This window comes from Drosophila ananassae, chromosome 2R, assembly GCF_017639315.1.
Source record: "Drosophila ananassae strain 14024-0371.13 chromosome 2R, ASM1763931v2, whole genome shotgun sequence".
Classification (NCBI taxonomy): Eukaryota; Metazoa; Arthropoda; class Insecta; order Diptera; family Drosophilidae; genus Drosophila; species Drosophila ananassae.
This window is the reverse complement of record NC_057928.1, coordinates 18,194,030-18,214,496: the sequence shown is the minus strand read 5'-3', so window position 1 is coordinate 18,214,496 and position 20,467 is coordinate 18,194,030. Positions and strand designations below refer to the sequence as shown.

At 43.8% G+C, this 20,467-nt stretch overlaps 5 protein-coding genes across 13 annotated transcripts; 1 reads left to right on the top strand and 4 right to left on the bottom strand.

Annotated features, from left to right (window-relative positions):
- Window positions 1–88: 88 nt before the first annotated feature.
- On the bottom strand, window positions 89–1,189 carry LOC6506921. The gene has a single exon (XM_001956957.4). The coding sequence runs from the start codon at window positions 887–889 to the stop codon at window positions 419–421; it is 471 nt and encodes a 156-aa protein (XP_001956993.2). The 5' UTR covers window positions 890–1,189; the 3' UTR covers window positions 89–418.
- Window positions 1,190–1,971: 782 nt separating this feature from the next.
- On the bottom strand, window positions 1,972–3,409 carry LOC6506920. The gene is made up of 2 exons (XM_001956958.4): window positions 2,847–3,409; window positions 1,972–2,414 (listed from the first exon to the last, which is right to left on the bottom strand). Exons 1-2 carry the CDS (start codon window positions 3,139–3,141, stop codon window positions 2,038–2,040), a joined length of 672 nt encoding a protein of 223 aa, XP_001956994.1. The 5' UTR covers window positions 3,142–3,409; the 3' UTR covers window positions 1,972–2,037.
- A 978-nt stretch (window positions 3,410–4,387) lies between these two features.
- On the bottom strand, window positions 4,388–20,417 carry LOC6506917 (cAMP-dependent protein kinase type I regulatory subunit). 8 transcript variants are annotated; one of them, XM_044714689.1, is made up of 6 exons: window positions 10,900–11,075; window positions 9,906–10,053; window positions 6,014–6,373; window positions 5,573–5,947; window positions 5,367–5,506; window positions 4,388–5,311 (listed from the first exon to the last, which is right to left on the bottom strand). In XM_044714689.1, the coding sequence occupies exons 2-6, from the start codon at window positions 9,912–9,914 to the stop codon at window positions 5,227–5,229; spliced, it is 969 nt and encodes a 322-aa protein (XP_044570624.1). In that variant the 5' UTR covers window positions 9,915–10,053; window positions 10,900–11,075; the 3' UTR covers window positions 4,388–5,226. The 8 variants fall into 8 exon arrangements, with proteins under 8 accessions (XP_044570624.1, XP_032309962.1, XP_014764968.1 ...); XM_032454071.2 differs by having other exon boundaries at window positions 9,906–10,015; XM_014909482.3 differs by lacking the exons at window positions 9,906–10,053; window positions 10,900–11,075 and adding an exon at window positions 19,720–20,417 and having other exon boundaries at window positions 5,367–5,503.
- Window positions 17,321–18,061, bottom strand: LOC6506916. The gene has a single exon (XM_001956961.4). The coding sequence runs from the start codon at window positions 17,905–17,907 to the stop codon at window positions 17,425–17,427; it is 483 nt and encodes a 160-aa protein (XP_001956997.2). The 5' UTR covers window positions 17,908–18,061; the 3' UTR covers window positions 17,321–17,424.
- Window positions 18,225–19,601, top strand: LOC6493076 (histone-like protein 18C). 2 transcript variants are annotated; one of them, XM_001956962.4, is made up of 2 exons: window positions 18,225–18,840; window positions 18,910–19,601. In XM_001956962.4, the coding sequence occupies exons 1-2, from the start codon at window positions 18,445–18,447 to the stop codon at window positions 19,291–19,293; spliced, it is 780 nt and encodes a 259-aa protein (XP_001956998.1). In that variant the 5' UTR covers window positions 18,225–18,444; the 3' UTR covers window positions 19,294–19,601. The 2 variants fall into 2 exon arrangements, with proteins under 2 accessions (XP_001956998.1, XP_014764202.1); XM_014908716.2 differs by having other exon boundaries at window positions 18,226–18,840; window positions 18,907–19,601.
- Window positions 20,418–20,467: the final 50 nt, after the last annotated feature.

Below are 20,467 nucleotides of genomic sequence, written 5' to 3'. Positions count from 1 at the left end.
GAACGATAAGACCTTTTGCGTATCGATCAGGCGACTACTCCTTAAGTGCTTTGTACTTGCCCCCAATCTAGCTTAATTGCCGCTTTAGTTATCGTTCACGTTGCTTTATTTACAATACAATATCATCGTATGGCTAACCTAACCCTAGGACGATATGAACAATTAAGTGACTAGAGACCAGGCGGTACTTAAAGTCTAATGGTATTTACGGCTAATTGCTATTGTTTATATTATTATCATTAAAATATTGTATACATGGGTGCGAGTGGTGGGCGTGCAGCTGACTGGCAGGCCTCGGATTCCGATTCCAATTCCAAATCCGATTCGATTCGCGATCGCCCGAAAATAAAACCGGAGAGAGATTCTCACAGCAGCTGCACCTTGGCTCCATCCATCCATCCATCCATTCGTCCACCTCCTAACCGGTTTTCATGGCGTCTACTTCCATGATGGAGGTCTTCAGAAATAGTTGCTGCTGTTGCTGTTGCTGCTGCTGCTGCTGGTGTGTGGACATCGGACTTGTTACGACCATCGTTGCCTGGTCGTTGAGACTGCGATAGAGCTTGTGGACCACATTGACCATTATGAAGCACAGAATCAGCACCAGCAGCGACATGAAGGCATAGGCCAAGACCAGCGGGGTATCCGAAATGGGATCCAGCATGATTGTCAGCACGTTTGTATGACAAATATATATGAATATGAATGTCTGCTTTTCCAAAATCTGTACGACTTTGTACTCGACTCGACTTTCCCAAAACGACGCCGAGAGTGTGACGCCGTGTTTTGTGTAGTGTATTCCGACTGAGTGATAAAGCTCAGGTACGAATAGGTTGACGGCCCGAAACGCGTATGCTAATTGGGCACTCGAGCATGTAGCATATAGCATATACCATATAAGATATTCTGGAATTGTTAATAATAGTAGCGCGATTCGTGTGTGCGTCGCTTGACACCTGCCCGAGAACTGAGAACTGAGCAGCGTACGAGTTAAGTGAACTGAACTGAATGGAACTGTGTGTGCTTCGCATTACGTATACGCTTCGTTGCCAGACTGTTCTTGATGTTGTTCGGGTTTTCTGTTTGGATGACGGCGCCTCCGACTCTGATAAGCATCTTGTGCAATGGGAATCTGTAGCTCTAGCCGAGAATAGATGATTTTTTACTCCACCCTTCCAATTGGTTCCCTTGGTCGTTTACCACATCTGGCAACTTGATCAGAGCCCAGCTTTATTTTTAACTCATAATATGGAATTCCAGCCATATTCGCTCCAGCCTTGCAATCAAATCAACAACGCTGCCGTCTTAATTGGCCGCGTCAATAAAGAATGAAATGGCGTCAAACAAATTGCTTGGGGTCTCGGCCGTTCCTTTCCGCCGCTTCTGGTGGCGAGATCTGGGCGGGGGCTTGTGATTTGGCAATTAGCCGCGATACCAGCGGTCTGGACAGCACTTTATCAATTGCCTGATAACGAATTCCGCAGTCACAATGATAAGGCCCAAAACACACGACACTATGGGCTCACCCACGGAATAGATTAGGAGCCATAGGTGTGGTGAAGAGTATAGTTTTTGGATAGAATTGAAGGTTTTCCCATTCTTATAGTTATGATTATTTCAAGGGTCTTTCTTGGCTTATAAACATTACAATTATAAAATTACGATATCTGATAGATAGATATCTTTAGAGTTTCAAGCTTATAAGCTTTGTTTATTCAGACATCATTGTTGAATAATTTATAAGACCTCTAAGAATAAAGAGCTTATCCCTCCTCTTTCTAGTTATCTAGTTTTTTTGGGTAAACCTACGCCCCTGCCTGGAACACCGCGCCACCACTGATTTGACTTTCACCTTCGTTGTCACGCGATTTCCATAACTTGGCGTGATCTCAGCGCCCGACCCACTGACCCGCCCGGCAACCCTGAAGCCTCCACCTGGACTTTGGACACACGACACAATAAAACAAGTTCTACCACATCACAGCAGCCAGTTGTAGGCATTTTTAATAAAGTCCTCCTCGATAAAGCTACCCCTCCTCAGTCCGGAGCCGGCGCCGACGGCCGTATATTTCGACGAGCAGTTGGAGCCCGGCAAGCAGCTCCAGGATCCGTGCACTGGGCCTCCTTGGCCTCCTGGATGACCTCGTCGAGGGTCATCCTCGCCTGGCTGTCTCGCCGCGGGTCCGATCGCCTCTGGTTGCACTTAAGCATGACTTTCAGGCGCGGGATCTTGGAGAGGTGGTCGAAGTACCGGACGATGTGAAGAGAGTTCGAGGGCCGGGGCTCCACAGCGCCGCAAACAGGCTCGTCCCGGTCGCAGGTGCACAGGAAGCTCATTGCCCTTCGACTCGGACTCACATCGAACTCTATGCTTACCAGGTAGCAGGGTTCCAGCGATACCACAATTCTTAAAACTGCGGGGTAGGGCGGAGAGTGTGGCGGGGTTTACTAACTTTAAGAACTTTGGGGGTCAATACCGGAAACGGAAATGGTACAAAAAAGCTAAGAACTTGTTTTTTCTTATCATCTAACTGGTTTTTGAATAAATTAAATGGTTATTTTTGATGTTAATTATGATTGGACCATATCTTGAAGCTTAAAAAAGAGTATACGAGTTATTTTCATAAAAGTGGGGACTGAAAAAGATCTTAACTTTTATCTGAACTCTTATACTCTCTTTTAAAAGGTACAACTTATTTAAGTTACTAGTATCTAAACCATTAAAGATCATATGATATAATTTCATATGAGGTTTAATTTCATTGTTGGTTAGAAGGTGATTCTAGGCTAGGAACAAGGTGCTACCTTAACTTCCGTATTAACCCGTATCCACCCCGGGATCTTACCAGCTGTCGTATCCAGAAGCTGCGACCTATTCTGAATCCAGAGGGAGCGCAAGCTGGCCTGAGTGGAGCGAGGACTGCGCAAGGATCCTTCGAAGTAGCTGCGCATGGTCATCACATGGTTGGAGGCGCGGACGAGCGCTGGGCGGGAATTGCCTGGCAGCGGCAGGTTGTCGTAGATGGAGATGTAGATCTTGTGGCTGATATAGATAACGATGAAGCACAGGATGCAGATGAGCAGCAGGATGAGCAGGTAGGTGAACAGTGTGGGCAGGAAGAAGATGGCGTCCAGCAACATGAGGGGGGCCAAAACCCAGTACGGATCCGGGAGACGGACGAGCTGCTTCGTTGTTAGCGAAAACTGACAAGATTCGCAAATCTATAGAGGATCAGAGGAAGGGGCTGGGACTGGGATTGGGACTGGGGATGGAGCTAGAGCTGGGGTCTGCCCACGGAGGTGGCGGCAAGGAAGGACGCACAAGCGGAAGCGGAAGCGGAGGCGGCTGCAGTGGCGGCGAGGAAAGGGGGCAAGAGGATAGATCCATTGATCACGCGGTTCTATTGATTTTTGCAACATCTATGTAAATGTATTTATTTCTTAGTTTCTCTTTTTTTGTTTCATTTTTAGTTTTGTTTTTGTTTTTGTTTTTTTTTTTTGTTTTGCTTGTTTCTTGTTGTTTTCTCTTTGTTTCTGTTGTCAGTTGTTTTTTTTTTAGTTTCTGCCGTTGGTTTTTTTATTCTTTACATACGATTTTACATTGATAATATTATAATGGTTTTGTAATTAATTGTAATTCTCTCATATCTCTCATATCGCACATGCCTATCTGTATCTGTATCTGTATCTGCAAGTTTCAAGTTTAAAGTTAGTTTTTCTTTATTTTTTAACTTTTCTTTTGCCTTCCTTCCGTATTTGGTAACCCGCCGGCGGGTTCTCTCGACACCCAAAAGTGGGCGTGGTCTGCACACTGCGCAAAACCCCTTAAAAAATCCTTAGGCTCAACCCTTAACCTTTTTTTTTTGTTAATTATTAATGCGTGTGTTTAGTCAGTTAGTGTGTGTGCGAATGGTGGTGTGCATTAGTGTGTGTGTGTGATGCAGCAACAGCTTCAATTGTGCCATGATCGGAATCAGATTTTAAAAATATATAATATATACACACAAAAATGATCGCTTTCTGTTGATATCTCGGGGTGTTTTTGTTGTAAATGCAACTTCTCGTTTGGGTAATAAGCTTGGTTGTTATCCTTCCACACACACTCACACACACACACACACATAGTACACCCTCGCCCAGAACACACACACGCACACTCTGTTAATAAGATATTTTTCATTTTAGTTATTTTTTCAAAATATTTTTCAAAAGCTGGCAGTTGTTGGAAATGCCCAGTTCTCATGCAACAGTTTTTGATTCGAAACTCGCTTCTGCTCAAGCTTAAAAATAAATTAGTCACTAAAACAAATCATAAAAATTAAAAACTAAAGTGTTAGAATGACAAAGAAACCGCAGTTCGATGAAGAAACAAGAAACAGTTCGAAAATCGTTTGTTAATTGGTTTTTTTGTTTATATTTTTAAATAATTTTCATGTGAATGCCTGGCAGTCGACTGCTCTGACTCGCTCTCACTTCTTGTGCTAAGCTTTAGGTTTAAAAATAATTTACTAAAAATTAATATTAAAATTGTAGATGTTGTTCTTCTTCTTTGACAATTCAACGAAAGCGAAATACAATTTTCCTCCTTACTCCAAACTCCATCGTTATCCTTAAACATCCTTTTCGATCGTATGAGAGTGTGCGAGGTTGGCGTGCGTGTGTGTGTCTGTGCTGTGTGTTGTTGTTGTTGTTGCTTCTGTCTTTGTTGTACAATTACACATATATATAATATTATTATTATTATTTTTTTCGTTTAAATATCTTCAAAACATTCAGATGTCAGTTGGATATTGAAAAGAACTCTTTTTGTTTTGCTTTTGCGGGAGCCAGCATGTTCCGAGAGTTGGAAGGATACAGGATCTTCAGTAAAGTACAGTGAAGGTAAAGTTTTTGGGGGGAACATGCTGTTGCAACCTTTACACAGAGACACACACATACAAATGTAACTTCAGCACAACATACAGAATCAATTAATTAACAATTTAGTTTCTTTGCTCCAGCCCGCGGATTCTGAATCTCTCTCAGAATCGAGCAAATAACCTAACACACTTATAGGGTTTACGATTTAGGGTTTTTACACCTGCTTCTGAGCGTTATTTTTAATCTTATTCTTCCCATCATCATTCTACTATCCTTCGCTGCGTTGTTGTTGATGTTGTTTGTCGGTTAGCTGTTGCTGTTTGTTGCTATTATGTTGCGGGTGTTGCTTGCTGCTGTCGTTGTGGCTTAAACGGACAGCGAAACGAAACTGTTGTACTGCGTGATGTTGCGTTTGAGAATGTCAGCGCAGGGTCCCAGAACACGTTCAAATCTGCAAAGAAATAGTATCAGTATCTTGCCAGTACAATGTCATATAGTAATCCCACCTCGCTCTGTCCAGCTTGACGCACTTGAGCGGCCCGCGGGCCACCACAGTCGCCGCCCGTGGTCGGTCCAACAGCAGGGCTATCTCGCCAAAGTAATCGCTGCTACCCAGACGTCCCACCTCGGCAGGTTCCTCGCCCTGCTGGAAGATCAAAGATAAACATCTGATAAGATAATCTCCTCCGGAAGACTGAGACTGGCAACTTACCTCGGAGCGCTGCTGCAGCACCACCGCACAGCCCTCGAGGATGATGTAGAAGTCGTCGCCGGCGGCTCCCTGTTTCACAATCGTTTCGCCGTCCTCGAAGGAGCACGTCTCCAGCGAGTCGGCCACGGTGAGGCGCTCCCACTTGTCCAGACTCTCCAGGATGGAGACGCGCGACAAGAACTCCTCGTACATCTTCCGCTTGCGGATGGTGGAGCCCATCAGGATGCGGCGGTAGGAGTCGCGGTCGATGCCCCACAGCTTGACATCGGTCTTGGCCCGGACGGTGGCAGCCCGAGGGGTGCCGTAGATCAGCGCCAGTTCTCCGAAGCTGCCGCCCTCGCTGATGGTGGTGACCAGTTCCGAGTTGACGAAAACCTGCGAATCGAAAGGTAATCAGTTAAGCAACAGGTAGAGGAGAGGTGTCAAATGACAAATACTCACATCAACCTCGCCCACGTCAATGACATAGAAGTTGTCACCCTCATCCCCCTGCTGGATGATGTTCTCGCCGGCGATGTGATTCACGGGGAACATGGCATCGAAGATGTCCGATCGCTCGCTCTCATCCAAATGGGCGAACAGAACGTTCTTGGCAATGGCCTTGGACAGGGCGTTCATTGTCTTGTAGTCCTTGGGCACCACCTTTTTCACATAGTTGGTGGCGTCCTCCTCGGTAACGGGCTCGGCGGAAATGCCGCCACGCCGGCGCACGGGCGGAGCTGCTGTCTGTGGCATCGGGCTGAGATCTTCGGCGTCGTCGGGGCTGATTACCTGTCTACTGGCATCCAGTTTGACTTGTTCCTGCCGATGATAAAAATAAACCATATTGTGAGTGTTGAGCATGTTTTTATCGGGTCATTGGTCATTCATTATTCTTATGGGGCTTTTCGAGTTATCTGATTCTAAATATATGAGTTTATAATGGCAGTCTGTATAGCAGTTTCAGTTAACAATAGTTTGTAGACCAAAGGGATACTTCTATATATGCTTCAAGTTTGAGTTTAAAAAGAATACTTTCATATTAGAGCTTTAGAACTAGAATATTTCAGAAATAATTGTGATTATAGGAAGGCCAGTAAACACCTCTCACTTTCTCCCTAAATATAATTATTATTAAATTATTAAATTATTAAATTATACCTTTGTTTCAAATCACTTTCAGAAACACTAAAATTCTTCCCCTGAAAACTAATTTTTTGAAAGAAAAGTAAAATAATTAACTCCCGCGGCAATGTTCGTCACTCTCGAGTGGAGTGTGCAACCTGCAACCTGTATCCTGCAACCTGCAACCAGTGGTTATTTCCTGCATACGTCAAGTGGCAGGAAGATGAGACGCGCCCGGGAAAGCTCACCTCCTCCGCTGATGGAAATCAGGAGCTTCCTGCTCCAGTCCCGGGTAGCTGAAGAGCTTTGCATTTCGAGTCGGTGCATCCCCCACACTTGTCTTGCAACACCCCGCCTCATTTGAATTCTGGCCACGCAAAGTTCAGTTCCAGCTGCCCAGATGCAAGTCCAATTCGCACAGCGCCCCGTGACGTCAAGGCGGTCGAGCAGAAATAATTGCCAGCTGGCCGAGATGCCGATTAAGTTGCATTAAATTGTCACTCAGTTGAACTGCAAGTGGCGGGTTCTGGCATTCATGGGTGGCATGCATTCCCCCGAAAATAGACCCACATCCACTCGGATGTACCTCGAAGATACATTAATCAGAAATAAAGGCAGCAATTTGTGTATTTTTAGATAAAGATGACTAAGTCTGTCAGGCCCATTTATTGTTTTCCTGAATGAGTTATAAGTTTCAATTGTTTGATTTTTATTTCCTTCATCAAAGCCCATAATAAATATTTTGTATTCCGTATAAATAATTGTACTTGATTCGATTTCTTCGGCCAACCGCAACCTCTTGAACGAAAACATTCAACGCTGGCATTCTTCGGCCAGAAACTTCAAATGAAAGGCGCTGCTCATTAATTTTTATTGTCTAAACAAACCTGTTTCATGCCAAATCAAAAACTGCATGAAGTACGCCGTCCGAGTGTTGTAAACAGAGCGGCGGGAAAAAAATGCAAAATAAATATTATATTAAACAGCAAAAAGCACAATTATAAGGTGAACCGAGCAGTTGGCCAGCCGATCATGGAGCGTGGATGAGATAACGAGCCACTCAATGAATATTATTCATCCGGGCCCGGGCTTGACGGAGCTCTTGGGTGGCTGCCAGTCAGCTGAAGGAGCCAGCTCCCCGGAGCAGTCAGGTGTCACAAACAGAGAACGATAACGACTGGTGGCGCCCAATTCGGGCCAACGAGTGGCATACAAATGTGGCTATAATAAGAGCTCAAAAATCTATCCATACACTTGCAAAATCTTTCTCTTAGAGCTTTAAAAGCCTTGTCAACATTTAAAAAAAAATAGTATCCCCTAGAAACCCTTACTTGAACCATAAACTACACTTTGTTAACCAAGTACTGTCCCCATAAAAAATAAATAAAACGCAGCCGAGTGCCTTTCGAGTGCACCGTTTTAAAAGCCGTCGATAAATTTGCATACAACTGTGCTGGTTAAGTGAGATTCTCGTTTCTGGATGGCATTTTGCTTACCCCACCGGAACCACACGCCCCCTCCTTCCCTTTTCGGGAAAAAGTGCAACTTGTTTATGGCCATTTTCCCAGGGCCAGGGCCAGGGCCAGGACCAGAGACAGGGACAGGGCCGAGCCGGCGCGTGTGGCCATGACCTTTGTGCAGACGCGGAGTCGGCGCCCAGCCAACTAGTAGCCCTGGGATTGGCCATGGCCATGGCCAGGGACAGGCTGGCTCCCAACCCAATCCAACCCTTCCTCATGTTGCCATTTTCCCGGGCGGAGCTTCGCGACTTTTTTATAGTTTTTTTTCGCTGTGACATATTAAGCGGAAATCGATTTGGAATTGTAAATTGAATCCAATCCCCAGCCGGATGGGCTGACTCTGCGGTCTGAAGACTGGGCTGATTGCTTTTCCACCATAGATAGACCACCATAGACCTCTGTTGACTTTAAAGCGGAGTCTTGCCTTGGAGTCGGTCGCTCCTTATCAAAGTGCTGCCAATAAACACACAAAACAAAACCGAACATTTATGGGAATCATGACAAATGCAGGTCTTGATTAGGTGACGACAATTGGTGCGACCCACCCGGGGCACGAGGGTGGGGCAAGGTGTGCAGGGCGGGGCAAGATGAGGCGTAGTACAGCGCCTACAGCACGTGGGCAGGGGAGAGTTGGGTAATGAAATCTAATTTACCGACATTTTCACCTTATTACGAAGTTTATTAATCTTTCGAAAAGGGCTAGACAATGAGGAAGAGCTATTATTGATAGTTAGAGAGTTCTATGCTTTTTGTATCTATGCTTTTTATTTATGCTTGTTACTTTTAAAAAATACTATTTAATAGTTAAGTAGATTTTATTTCAAAATTTTAGTGCAAAAATCAGACTATGCTTTTCATGCTTTTTTGTATGCTTTTTGCTTTTAAAAAATACAAATTTAGAAGAATTTTTACCTTATACTGTTAAGGACTATTTAGTTTAAAATAAGGAAGAAAAGCACCCCTAGGCAGACCTATTATCAGGTTATAAAAAGCTAATCTTTAAGTAAATTTTTATGCTTCTTGTTTTGTAGGCTTTTTGCTTCTTTACTTTTTGTTTTTAAAAAGTACAAAGTTTTAAAATTGTAACACCATTTTCTTAAGGAATATTTAAGCCTTTTTTGTTCAATAAATTGTAATTATAATTAGCTTGTAATTAGTTTAAAATCAAGAAAGAAAATGAGACCAATTATTGAGTTAAACAAAGCTTATCTGAAAGTAGAATTGTATGCTCTTTGTATCTCTGTTTTTTCTTGTATCTTGCTTATTTCCTTTGGAATATTGAAGCTTTTGAGTATAAATTTTAGCGTAAAAACGATAAAAACCAGTGATAATGGACTGGCAAAGAGGCGAGCAGTGAGTGCATGGTTCCCCACATGCTGTGAGGTAGGACTGCATAACCGAGGTACATAATGGAATGGATGCCACTGGCAATTGTGGGCAGTGCGGCAGGCATTGTTGCGTCCAATGAGCATGAATAACAGCCGGCAAAGGCGTCGACTTCTGTGGGGGACAGTCAGTCAGTCACAGTGCAATTGTGCAACAGAATTCCAAATATTAAACTGCCCATCTGTGTGTAATGTAAGCTTGTACATATATTTGGGCGAGTGAATGAGTGCTTATTGAATGGCCGTAAAAACTAGACTTATGGTCTACAAACTATGACAACCAGCAACAGACTCATTTATTTATGACTATTCTCGTTGGCAAACCTTAGACATGTTTCTTTGCTTTTAGCTTTTCGTGTGTGTGGTGTGTGGGTGTGTGTTGTGTTTCTTTATCCGTGTGCTGGTGCTGGTTCTGGTGCTTGTGCTACTTATGTCTGTGCAACAAATTGTGAAAAAAAAATCAGCTTCGCTTCTAATATGGACAGAGAGAAAGACAAACAAACAAACAAACAAACTAAAATGAAAACGAAAACTGGCTACTTGTGGGATTTGTGTTTTACAATTTGTAAGAATTCTTGTAATAATTCTCTGCTCAAAAGACACACAACTGTCCCGCAGAAGATGAGAATTATAGAAATATTACGTATACGCGGCGTGGACATGCGAGCAAAAACAGCCGCCATGAGCAGCAATGACAAATCCAATGTCAAAGTTTTATAAAAATAAATATTTGAGATTTGCTGTGAACAGCTCTGAAATGCTTTTATATTTTCTTTTTTTTTTTTAAATTGGAAATATATTTTTTGGGCCACAAATATAAGCTAATATAAGTAAGCCAAAGGACTTGGAGAGAAGATTCCCAAGCCCTCGATCGGATCAAGGACCCCATGGCGTATGATTAATATTTACGCTTCTGGGCTATTAAAAGAAATCGCAACCGAATTAATTGGCATAAATGAGCAACGGCCACGACTATCATATAAAATTATATAAAAAAAAAAGTTGAGAAGATCCTAAAAATATACTTTATGAGATCGTGCGTCACTAGACCCCGCTAATAAATGGTACATAAACATTTGATTTAATTCTCCTAGCTCGCTAATGTCCAATTTAACTTTTTTTTTCGCCACTCGCTCCTGCCTGCCTGCTTGCGTTTTCATTTTCATTTTTTTAGTTTGTCGTTTTCCTGCCATTTATAATTGCTTAATTAATCCAATTGCAGGAACACAGTGTCTCATGTTCTTTTTCTGTTTTTTTTTTTTTTTATTTTTCATGCTTTGTTTTTGTTGTTTTTGTTGTTGTTGTTGTTGTGGTCTACCCGCTGTTTCCGTTTTTATTAGTTAGTTGTCTCTGTAATTGCTGTTTCCCCGACTCTCGACTATCGACTCTTGACTCGGCGAACGTCTTTCGCGTATTTACAAAACGGAGGCGCGACACAAACTGAAAATTCAATTCGAATTCGCGTTCAGCTCGCGCCAAACGCCGCCAGCGACAGCGCCATCGCCAGCGTCGCAGTCGACGCCGTCGTAGACGTCGCTGTCAGCGTCAGCAGCGGCTTCATCTTTCCCCCACAATAGTTGCCCCACACACACATACACTCATATGTGGAAGTGTGGGTGATACCGTTATGTGTTGTTTTCGCTTTTTGCGAAGCATTGGCGCTTTGCGGTTGCCTTGTGGAGGCTTCTGCGGCCAAAAGATCCAAAAATGTGGGCAGTAGCCTGGCCACAAGGGCTAATAATACACTGGAAACAGTGAGGGGTTACTAATGATTTTAGGATTATTAAAAATAATTTTACTTGCTCGTATTTATGAAAAATAAATGCGAAACTGTTCATAATATTTGTTTTAATATGGAAACTTTAAGTATTTTCTATTTTTTCAGTGTAGTATTGGTAAAAAAAAACCCTAGCCAGTACTGGTCAGAAATAAGAGGATTAATTCCAAACGTCAATGACAATGCAAAAAGTAAATGTCAATCAAAAATGTGTCTCATTGGAAATTATTTGCTTATTTTTTATTTTAATTATTTGAATTTTAAAGCCAAAGAGTAGAAAAAAAATTATAGTTTTTCTTATTAGAATTAAGATTATTTTACTTTCATTCTTTCATGGACTCTCTTGAAGAGTATCTACAAAGTTTTTAGAGAAAACAGAGCATATTTTTTCAACAAATTTAGCTTTTTATTTTTTTTTCTCCAAGTGCACTTACTAATACAACTAAGCACTGTCTTTTAAAACGAAAGTAAAAGTCTCTTTCCACTCAAAATTATTAAAAATAACAATTTTAAGCATCCAACAGAAAAACACCAAACTACAAAAGAGCAAAGCCACAAAAATTAGACAATTTTTGAGATAGATTTCTATCTGAAGATATGAAACTCAAAAGTACTGAGGAATTTGAAAGAGAATTTTCTGATTCTCTGATTTCTCGCCGCGTACAAAAGAAATCAATTTAAATGCCGGTGGAACGCAAAAAAAAAATCGAAGAAATCGACAGAAGAAAGAAAAACAAATCTACAGAGATTGTGGGCGGTTTATTTGCCCAAGGCAGCGCCGGATACAAATTTGATTTGCCGCACTGCCGATTTATAGTTCCAAGAGCTCATAAAAATGCAAATTCACTTCGCACATTCGCCGATTTAATAAATTGTCAATAACAATTATAGGAGGCATTATGTTGTGTTGCCTGATGGCATCAATCGGTAATACGTGGCGTATACGCAACGAGGGAGAGGGCACGGATTCAAACTCTCAGAGCCAAAGCCAGAGGCCCTCGTGGCATGCGACACTCTCGTTAGTGCGATCTCAAGGCGAAGGGCCCTCCAAGTCGCCTAGTTGGGATTAGATGAGACCTTGGGGCAGGTGGGGAAGGTGGGGGCGGCAGGTTAAGTGTGCCAATTTGCACCCGGCGCCCGGAGCAGAACGCCACTCGGACAAAGTGACAATTGGTTGCAATTTGTAAAACGTGATGCATGGCACTGCACTCGGAGAACACTTTTCTAACAAAAATAAATATTATATTTTAATCAATCAGCAGGCAGGTTTTTATCATCTCGATTAGCAACTTTTCTGGCAGTTCTTTGATATTCTTCTTGGTATTCTGATGTTTGATTTTGTTGTTAATGGGAGGGCTATAATTGGTAGCCCATTTGGCAAACTAGTATTAGCAAGTTTTTACCAAAAAGATGGTCTATTTTAGATCATATTTAGGGCTACTCTGAATAGGTTCTTTTAAAAGATTATAGAACAGAGGACTTACAATATCTTTGTCCATTTTACAAAATTATTTTCTTTACAATGAATTATATTTCCAGCTATCCTGTATCCTGTGGCAGAGCTCATTTAATGTGGATGCCATAACTTTCTATCGCCACACACTTGGCTTAACTTTGTTGCCAGAAAGTGCCTGCAACATGGCGATACGGAACGGGAAGTGGCAGGAAGGCAGGGGAAGCCCAGATATGGTACGCTGCACTAAAATGCGAAAAAGCTTTTTGTCGTCCTGTTTCCTTTCACCAGCAGGTATATAACATAATATGTATGTGTACACCTCTGTGTGTGTGTGTGTTATAATCGAATTAATTAAAATTTTGCGCCCTACTTGACGCAGAAATTCTCCAGCTCTGTCGCTCTCATGTGTGTCCTCTCCTTCTATGCCACACTCTGTGGCAGCCGCCACTCGGCGCTTTAAATTCTTTCCGTAATAAAGCTGAACAGACCCGTATAAAATAGCCCGTACTGCAGGCGCCTCGACTCGAAACTTGCCTCGGCGAAATTTCCAATTCAGTGAACTGGCTACCACGCCCCCGAAAACCACTGCCTCCTGTGGAAAAAGGATGCCATCCAGGACCCTTTGTTGCCTGCATAAACATTATTTTTGGGGACGAGCCACACAAAAGGCAAGAGTGTCGCCCCATCGATTTGACGAGAACGCCTCTGCAAGTGGTCACCGAATGTCCTGCGAAAAAGGGACACGCCACAATCGTCGTCACAGCTGTCAGCCGGGAGCAGCCAGCCAGGCATTAAATTGACAGCTGAAGCCTGAAGAGTTGGCCAACTCGAAGCCAAATGACGTCAGTGGGGCACTAAAAGGATTATCAGTTTAGTGCAGTTAGTATTGCGCATCCTTCGAGAAGGACAATGGGTAGATTTTCACCATTTTCATTAACATGAGATCTCCATCTCCGCAGGTCCTTAATTATTGGCCAAATTATTCATGAACACTCCACCGTGAGAGCAGGGCTTGTAAGCCGCTTAATGGATCGGCACACAAAAGGTCACCGCATCCGGCAGGATACACAACAAAGAGATACAGGATACACAGCAGATACGGGTACCTTTTCGGGAGCAGGTTAGCCAGGACCCTCTCTGTATATTATTTACATAAAATTTTCGCATTGATTTGGGGCCCAAGACCTGTCCGTTAAATAAACGATAATTTATGTATGCGGAGCAGGTGGTGGGTGGGGGCGGAGCAGGATCAAGGATGGCACCGTCTCAATTATTCACAAAAATAACCAATCCAAATCCCAGCCCGGATTTTAATATTCAAGGTATTAGCCATAATCCCAGGCGGCATAATCCATTCATAAATCACTCTCGTTCTAGCCACTTAAAAGTATCACGAAAATTGTAAGCCTCGGATGCAAAAGCATTAAATGGAAATAATTCCCAATAAAAGCGAGCCGCATCCCGAGGTCAGATTTGGGGGGCTAATATTAGTATCCTATTTGTTTGCCATTTAACAGCCACTTGCGGTTATAATGGCAAATTATTTTGCGACGGAAAACGAACATAAATTGCTCAAAAGGTGAATAAATCAAGGCGGTTTTACTTTTATTTATTTTGCATTTTAACATTCAAGTGTTAGCTTTAAAAAGAGAACTTTTCAGGCGCAACACGGCGTATGAGTAATGTGCTACTCTTCAAGACACCTCCTTAAAAACTCTTCTCATTTCAAAGGATTCAGCATCAAGGCTATACAATTTCAAGAATTTCACACTAGACCCAAGGACCTATTTAACACTTGAAAGCTTACCCACCATTCTTTGTTATTTCCGGATCCTGGGACCGTCCTTCCTTCACCTGCAATTACGTTTATTTTATGGCCTAAATAGTGGCAACACGATGGCTATCAGCTGGCGGACAGAACGATGACAGCCGTAAAGTGGACAATTCGATGATTCCGGCGGCGGAATTCGCGTGGCAATCAATCAGCCGGAATCGTCGGGGGCTAACGACCGAAAATAATAAATATCGTACTAAAGTGAGCTGTTAAACTGGCGAAATGCGAAATGCTGCTGACGGTGGCCAAAAGGTAACTGAGTTGCCGAGGCAGCCAGCGAGGAGCAGAGCCACCAACTAACACACCGAAACCCAGAACCGAATCCGAATCCGAATCCGAATACGAAATACGACAGGATGACCTTCAGCAACACGCACAGTAAATGGAAATGTATATGTATGCTGAATGGTAAAAAAAAAACAGTCAAGTTTTCGCAACACAACAAGCTATGACGCAGCCAGTGGCGGGAAAAGCTTTCGCAGGACTAAGGACCAGCCAAAGGACTACCGAAGCAAAGCAAAGGCAATTGCAAAGCCAATGGCAGTGGCAGCCTTTGATTTTGTTTGCCTTTCCTGCGAGTTTCAAGTGCAAAATCGACATTAACTCCCTAAAAGCTATGGCTCCGTGAGGGTCTCTGTCTTCGGGTGGGATTTATCCTTTTTCCAAAGGGTATATCAGTTGTTTGGATTTTACTGGGAGGGATTTCTATTTCTATTTCTAGTTTATTTTTCTTACAATTAAATATGCATAATTACGCATGGATATATGGTAGATTTTAGAATATTTTAAAATATGGTAGATTTTAAGAAAGTCATCTGTCTTATAGTTTAATATGCTTAGTTTTAGGGATAAATTTCGAATTTTAAAAAAGAAATATAGATCGTAATGCTATTGTAAAAGGATAGTTTTTAGCATTTATTAAACTCTTAACTTGTAACTTTTTTGATAGACTTTAGCCCATAACTCTTTGATTTTTTAGCTCAAATGAATCTGCTTTAAAGGATATCAAAAAGTCCCTACTACCTCACCAGAACCAACTTGTTTTCATTTTATTTGCTCCTCAGCTTACGAGGCCGTCATTTGCAGCTCCAAGCCCACCCCCGGACGGAGGGAAATCAGAGCTTTCCCACGCGCACACTCCCACTCTACTTCGGACATTTGGCCCCCAAGAACGAAAGCTCTTCCAGGCCAGAGCCGCCCGCCCGGACACTTACTTGGTGCTCGCGGGCAATGGATGTGAGGTGCATTTGCAGGCTGCGATCGCTGATGGCGTCCTCCTCGGGGATCGTGGTGCAGGAGGTGCGAACATGCCGCATCCGATGCACTGCATCCAGGCTAAGACGGTGCTCGTGATCGTCCCGGAGCAGGGCGTCGAACACGGCCACCCCGCCGTCGATGCTGCTTTCGCGTAGGAGGCGTCCGCCACGCCCACTGAACTGCGGATGCTGTTCGTTATGATGATGCTGGTGGCCACCATGATGGTGGTGGGTGGCTGTCGACACTCCACCCTCCGAAAAGGAACGGATGCGCATCGCGCCGTTGGCATCGGTTGTGAGTGCCACGGAGCGGAAGCGATCGATGACCGCATCCTGGATGCTGTTCACGCTCAACTGGTTGCCCATTTCACAAGAACACAGTCGACGGCACAAAAAAATAATGTAGGTAGTATGTGGCGGCAGGACGCTGCTGCTTCTGCACGGCGCCAGTCTGCTAATCCGACTGATTGGAGTGTCCAGCATTCAACAGGCAGCAGGTCCTGCCACATCACACACGGCCGAGAGCTGTTCGGGGCGGGGGCGGGCGGCGATATGTGTGGGGTGAGGCCACCTCCACCTCCGCCTCCACAGGTGCTCTTTTATATTAACATTGCAGCGTTGCAAGCTTTGGCTGCAACCTGGCCGAGAGTCGAGAGTCGAGAGACGATAGCCGACCGAGAGCTTTCCCTCGGCATAGGTGCACTTCCTGAACAGGATGCAGGATGCAATTAATTGGCCGAGCCACCAATTAGCAATCAGCCATGTCTTTTCGAACTCACCGCTCTCCGAGTAGAGTTCCAGCAGTTTTTTCTGCGGCACTCCGCTTAAAAATAGACCTCTGGGGCTATATTGATTTTCAGCTTGTTGCTTTTTAAAGCGTTGGACTCCGGAACACTTGCTCAAGTTCTATGGGTGCTATAGGGCTATTAGATCCTGTATTGTGGGGATAATAATAAGCAGTCTAGTAGTATTATTGTATATGAGTAGTATCATAAGAGTATGAGGAAGAACCAACCTAAAAGTGACTGAATCTTATGTATCTTATATCCTTATAAGGAGTAGTGCTATAAGCAATAGTATAAGTATCATAAGCCTAGAGTTATTATACTATATGCTCTTATAATGCACTCTTTCTAGTTAGAACCATCCTAAAACTGGCTGAATCTTTATATGTCTTTATATCTTATCTTTATGTTTGAAATATTTATATATTATATCCTATATTGTGGGAATAATTATAAGCTGTAATATTACAAGCAGTAGTGTTATAAATAGTTGCAAGTCTACGAATATTATAGTATTTAGTATCTTAAGGGTATGAGTAAGAACCAACCCAATGGATCTAAGATTTCTTAACTTACAACTAACAAAAATATATTATTTTTATCTTCAAAACCAAGAAACACTAATACAAAATGCAAACTATTATTATTATTATTGAAACACCTATGAAATCGAACAATATTGAATATAGATATTACAGTCCAGGCCTCCTGGTTCTGCGCTGCGTAGTCATAAGTCTACGCAGCGTGTGCCCGTCCAGGACTCGGCATGAGTCGGGCTTTACGGGCACGACGCTTTGGTCTAGAAACGCGCGCCTTTGGGATCTGATTGCGCCGCTTCCATGCGGCCGACTTGGTCGCCATCTTGCGCTTGGGCTTGGACTTGGGCTTGGTCTTCTGAACAAGACAAGTGCTGGCTGTCCGGTGGACGATCATCTGCTCGGCGGCCACCACATCGACAGCCAGGCCCACGGCGTCCAGGCTGGAGCAATCGAAGCTCATCCGCAGATAGCGCTCCTCCTCAAACATTGCCCGCTCCTCGGGCGACATGGCCTGCCAGGCACTGGTGGCCTCTCTCAGGATGGTCAGGGGAGAGCTGTCCCCCTGCTCGCAGCCCCGGCGGTATTCCCGGAGGAAGTTGTACTCGGCACAGCTGGTGATGAAGACCGGATTGCCTGGACGGTCGTTATCGGGCTTGGTCATTTTCTCTGCACGTCCCATGCTCGACAAACAAGAATTTCAGTTTCTTTTGAAAAATTTACAAAAAAAAAAAAGAGTACAAATCCGGATGGAAAAAGATTTTAGCAAAATTAGACAAGCAGCTAGAGATGTTGTCCTTCAGGCTGCGGTGTATCAACTAAAGCTATCGGAAGCATCCCCTCCCTTGAAACAATAAAGGTAGAACCAAAGGCTACTCGATCCGGGGGACCTCGAAGTTGCCAACTCCAGTGGGACTGTACTGTCCCAAAATCGGAAACGAAGCGAACGTAGTAGTCCTGGCCTTTTGAAATTGAGAAAAAATCAAGCTGCTGCCGACAAGCCCCAGACATATTCATTCTAAAGTAAATCGTCGTCCTGAACACACGTGTGCTTCCAAAAAAAATCAAATAAAAATCTTCAGAGTGATTTTTATAATTTTTCCAAAAAAAAAAATTTTGATAATATTTTTATTTTGTATTTTTCTAAAGAAATTTTCAAGTGAAAAAGTTTAAACTTTCGGTTATTTAATAGTGATTTTATAGTGATTTAAAAGTAGACATGAGCAGTTTTACAAGCGACCAGACGAGCGAGGACAGCTTCTCGCAGCCGATCAGCCATCGCATTCCGAACCAAAAAAGCGACCCATCCCCGACAAAGAATACCAAGTCGATGAGGGATGCCAAGAGCAACAGAGATCCCAGGACCACAAAGGACTCTAAATCCCATCGAGATTCCAAGTCGGAAGGATCGAGCGGCGGCTCGCACGGCCGGCAATACCAGAGCGTGCAGGATAGCGCCGGATCGAACGCCCTGGAGTCACCTTACTCGCGCTTCCTGCACGAGTTCAGGAGCCGCTATGGCGACTACTACAGCCACGACCAGGTTACCAAGGCGGCGGAACAACGCTGGTGCGACATGGCCCTCAACCATGGCTCAAACAAAAGACTCAACGGGGTAAGTCACATTTTCTGCAATAATTTCCATCATTTTAAAATGCAAACTGGATGTCCTTTTCGACAGCAGGCCCATACCATTCCGAATGCTTTAAACGCCCGCGCATGCGACGATCATAGGGCAGCATATTCCTATGCTGGGATGGACCTAGATTCTGGGGCAGCCAGCACCAATGAATTCTCCTTCGGCGGCGGCGGCGCCGGTGACGACGACGGTCAGTGCGGCAAAAAGAAGGCATCGAAGGTGTGCAAGACCAAGCCGAAGAAGGCCAAGCCTAGCTGCCCCAAGCCGAAGCCCAAGTGCTCCAAGCCGAAGCCAATGTGCCGTAAGCCGAAGCCCAAGAACCCGTGTCGCAGGGCCCCGGCGTGTCCCAAGAAGCCAAAGCCAAAGTGCGCCAAGGCCAAGCCCAAGTGCAGCAAACCCAAAAAAGCAGCTTGCCCGAAAAAGTGCTGATCGTCAGCCTCGTCGCTTCCACAAACATGTTTCGGTCTATGCATATAATCTAAAAAACCAGACAGATCCCAAAAATTATATCAAAATTACGGATTTCGGAAAGCTGCTGGGAAAAACAGCCTGCGGCCTTCACTGAACTGGATGGGGAAAATAGCAGCGCCCTCCTTCAAAACGAACCAATCCCAAGAATAGATTCAAAGCGTCGGGGAAAGGAAACTTTCATAATTTGTCTAATTTTTATATTCCGGCTTATATTTCGAATCAAACTAGCTTTCAAAAATTATTAAAAAAATCTGTCTGACCAAAAATCTGTCTTCTTTCTTAGGTAGCTCCTTATGAGGTAATCTCTTCCATCAACCTTTTCACTCGACTCAAACTTAAACGAAAGTAATAGAATTAAAATTATTCTAAGCATTAGTTACTTACCCGCTCTAGCTTCTGGAAGTACTGACGCAGGAACTGCACTGGATTCTCGGGGCGACGAACACATAGCTGGACGATGCAGTCCTTCAGGACGCGCTGGATGCCGTGAGTTTGGATATAGTGCTCGCACTCCCGCAGGCTCTGCTCCTCCAGCGTCTTGGCCATCATGTAGGACATGGGTTCGGTGGCTTTTCCTCGCTTTCCCTCCGCTGACCCACCGAGCTCTCCCCACCACACAACGCAATATACACAATTTGTCCGAGAAAGTGTGTGGGTGTTCGATTCAGTTTGTTTGATTTGGCCACCTTGTTTTTCGAAGGAAATCGCCCTAAACTAAGTAGTAGTTGTGTGAATTTTATTTATGAACTTGTTAGGCTTGTCTTTATTGGGTTTTCCTCTTTATTTCGCTATTTTGGCACCCGTTCAGTGGCGTTTAGTGGGTTTTGTTCACTTTTCACTCCCAGCACCTGACCCGTTTTCACTTTCGCAATTTCACGCTCTACGGCTACTTTCGACCAACGAATTCCGTCCTCCAGGTGGTCGGCGCTTTCCCAATTCTGCCCTGCAGCATATGGAGTACTTGGGACTGCGTTAAATGTGGTTTTTTAGCAAAACTTAACTAATTTTCACGCACGTAAACCACAGACGTTGTTGTTTGTTGTTGTTTTTCCTAGCGATGGTAGTTGATATATATGTATCGATATATATCGATCAGCCACTCCCCGTTGACCAACACTATTAAGTGTCGCAT

What these genes read in the sequence shown, in the direction of transcription:
- LOC6506916 (XM_001956961.4), bottom strand. Translation starts at nt 17,907, where the DNA reads ATGGGACGTGCAGAGAAAATGACCAAGCCCGATAACGACCGTCCAGGC.
- LOC6506920 (XM_001956958.4), bottom strand. Translation starts at nt 3,141, where the DNA reads ATGTTGCTGGACGCCATCTTCTTCCTGCCCACACTGTTCACCTACCTG. An exon ending in GCTTCTGGATACGACAGCTG is followed by an intron (nt 2,415 to 2,846) that starts GTAAGATCCCGG and finishes CCTACCCCGCAG; the next exon opens with TTTTAAGAATTGTGGTATCG.
- LOC6506917 (XM_032454069.1), bottom strand. Translation starts at nt 16,270, where the DNA reads ATGGGCAACCAGTTGAGCGTGAACAGCATCCAGGATGCGGTCATCGAT. An exon ending in CCATTGCCCGCGAGCACCAA is followed by an intron (nt 6,374 to 15,862) that starts GTAAGTGTCCGG and finishes TATCATCGGCAG; the next exon opens with GAACAAGTCAAACTGGATGC. An exon ending in TGCTGCAGCAGCGCTCCGAG is followed by an intron (nt 5,507 to 5,572) that starts GTAAGTTGCCAG and finishes TTGATCTTCCAG; the next exon opens with CAGGGCGAGGAACCTGCCGA.
- LOC6493076 (XM_014908716.2), top strand. Translation starts at nt 18,445, where the DNA reads ATGAGCAGTTTTACAAGCGACCAGACGAGCGAGGACAGCTTCTCGCAG. An exon ending in CAAACAAAAGACTCAACGGG is followed by an intron (nt 18,841 to 18,906) that starts GTAAGTCACATT and finishes CCTTTTCGACAG; the next exon opens with CAGGCCCATACCATTCCGAA.
- LOC6506921 (XM_001956957.4), bottom strand. Translation starts at nt 889, where the DNA reads ATGCTATATGCTACATGCTCGAGTGCCCAATTAGCATACGCGTTTCGG.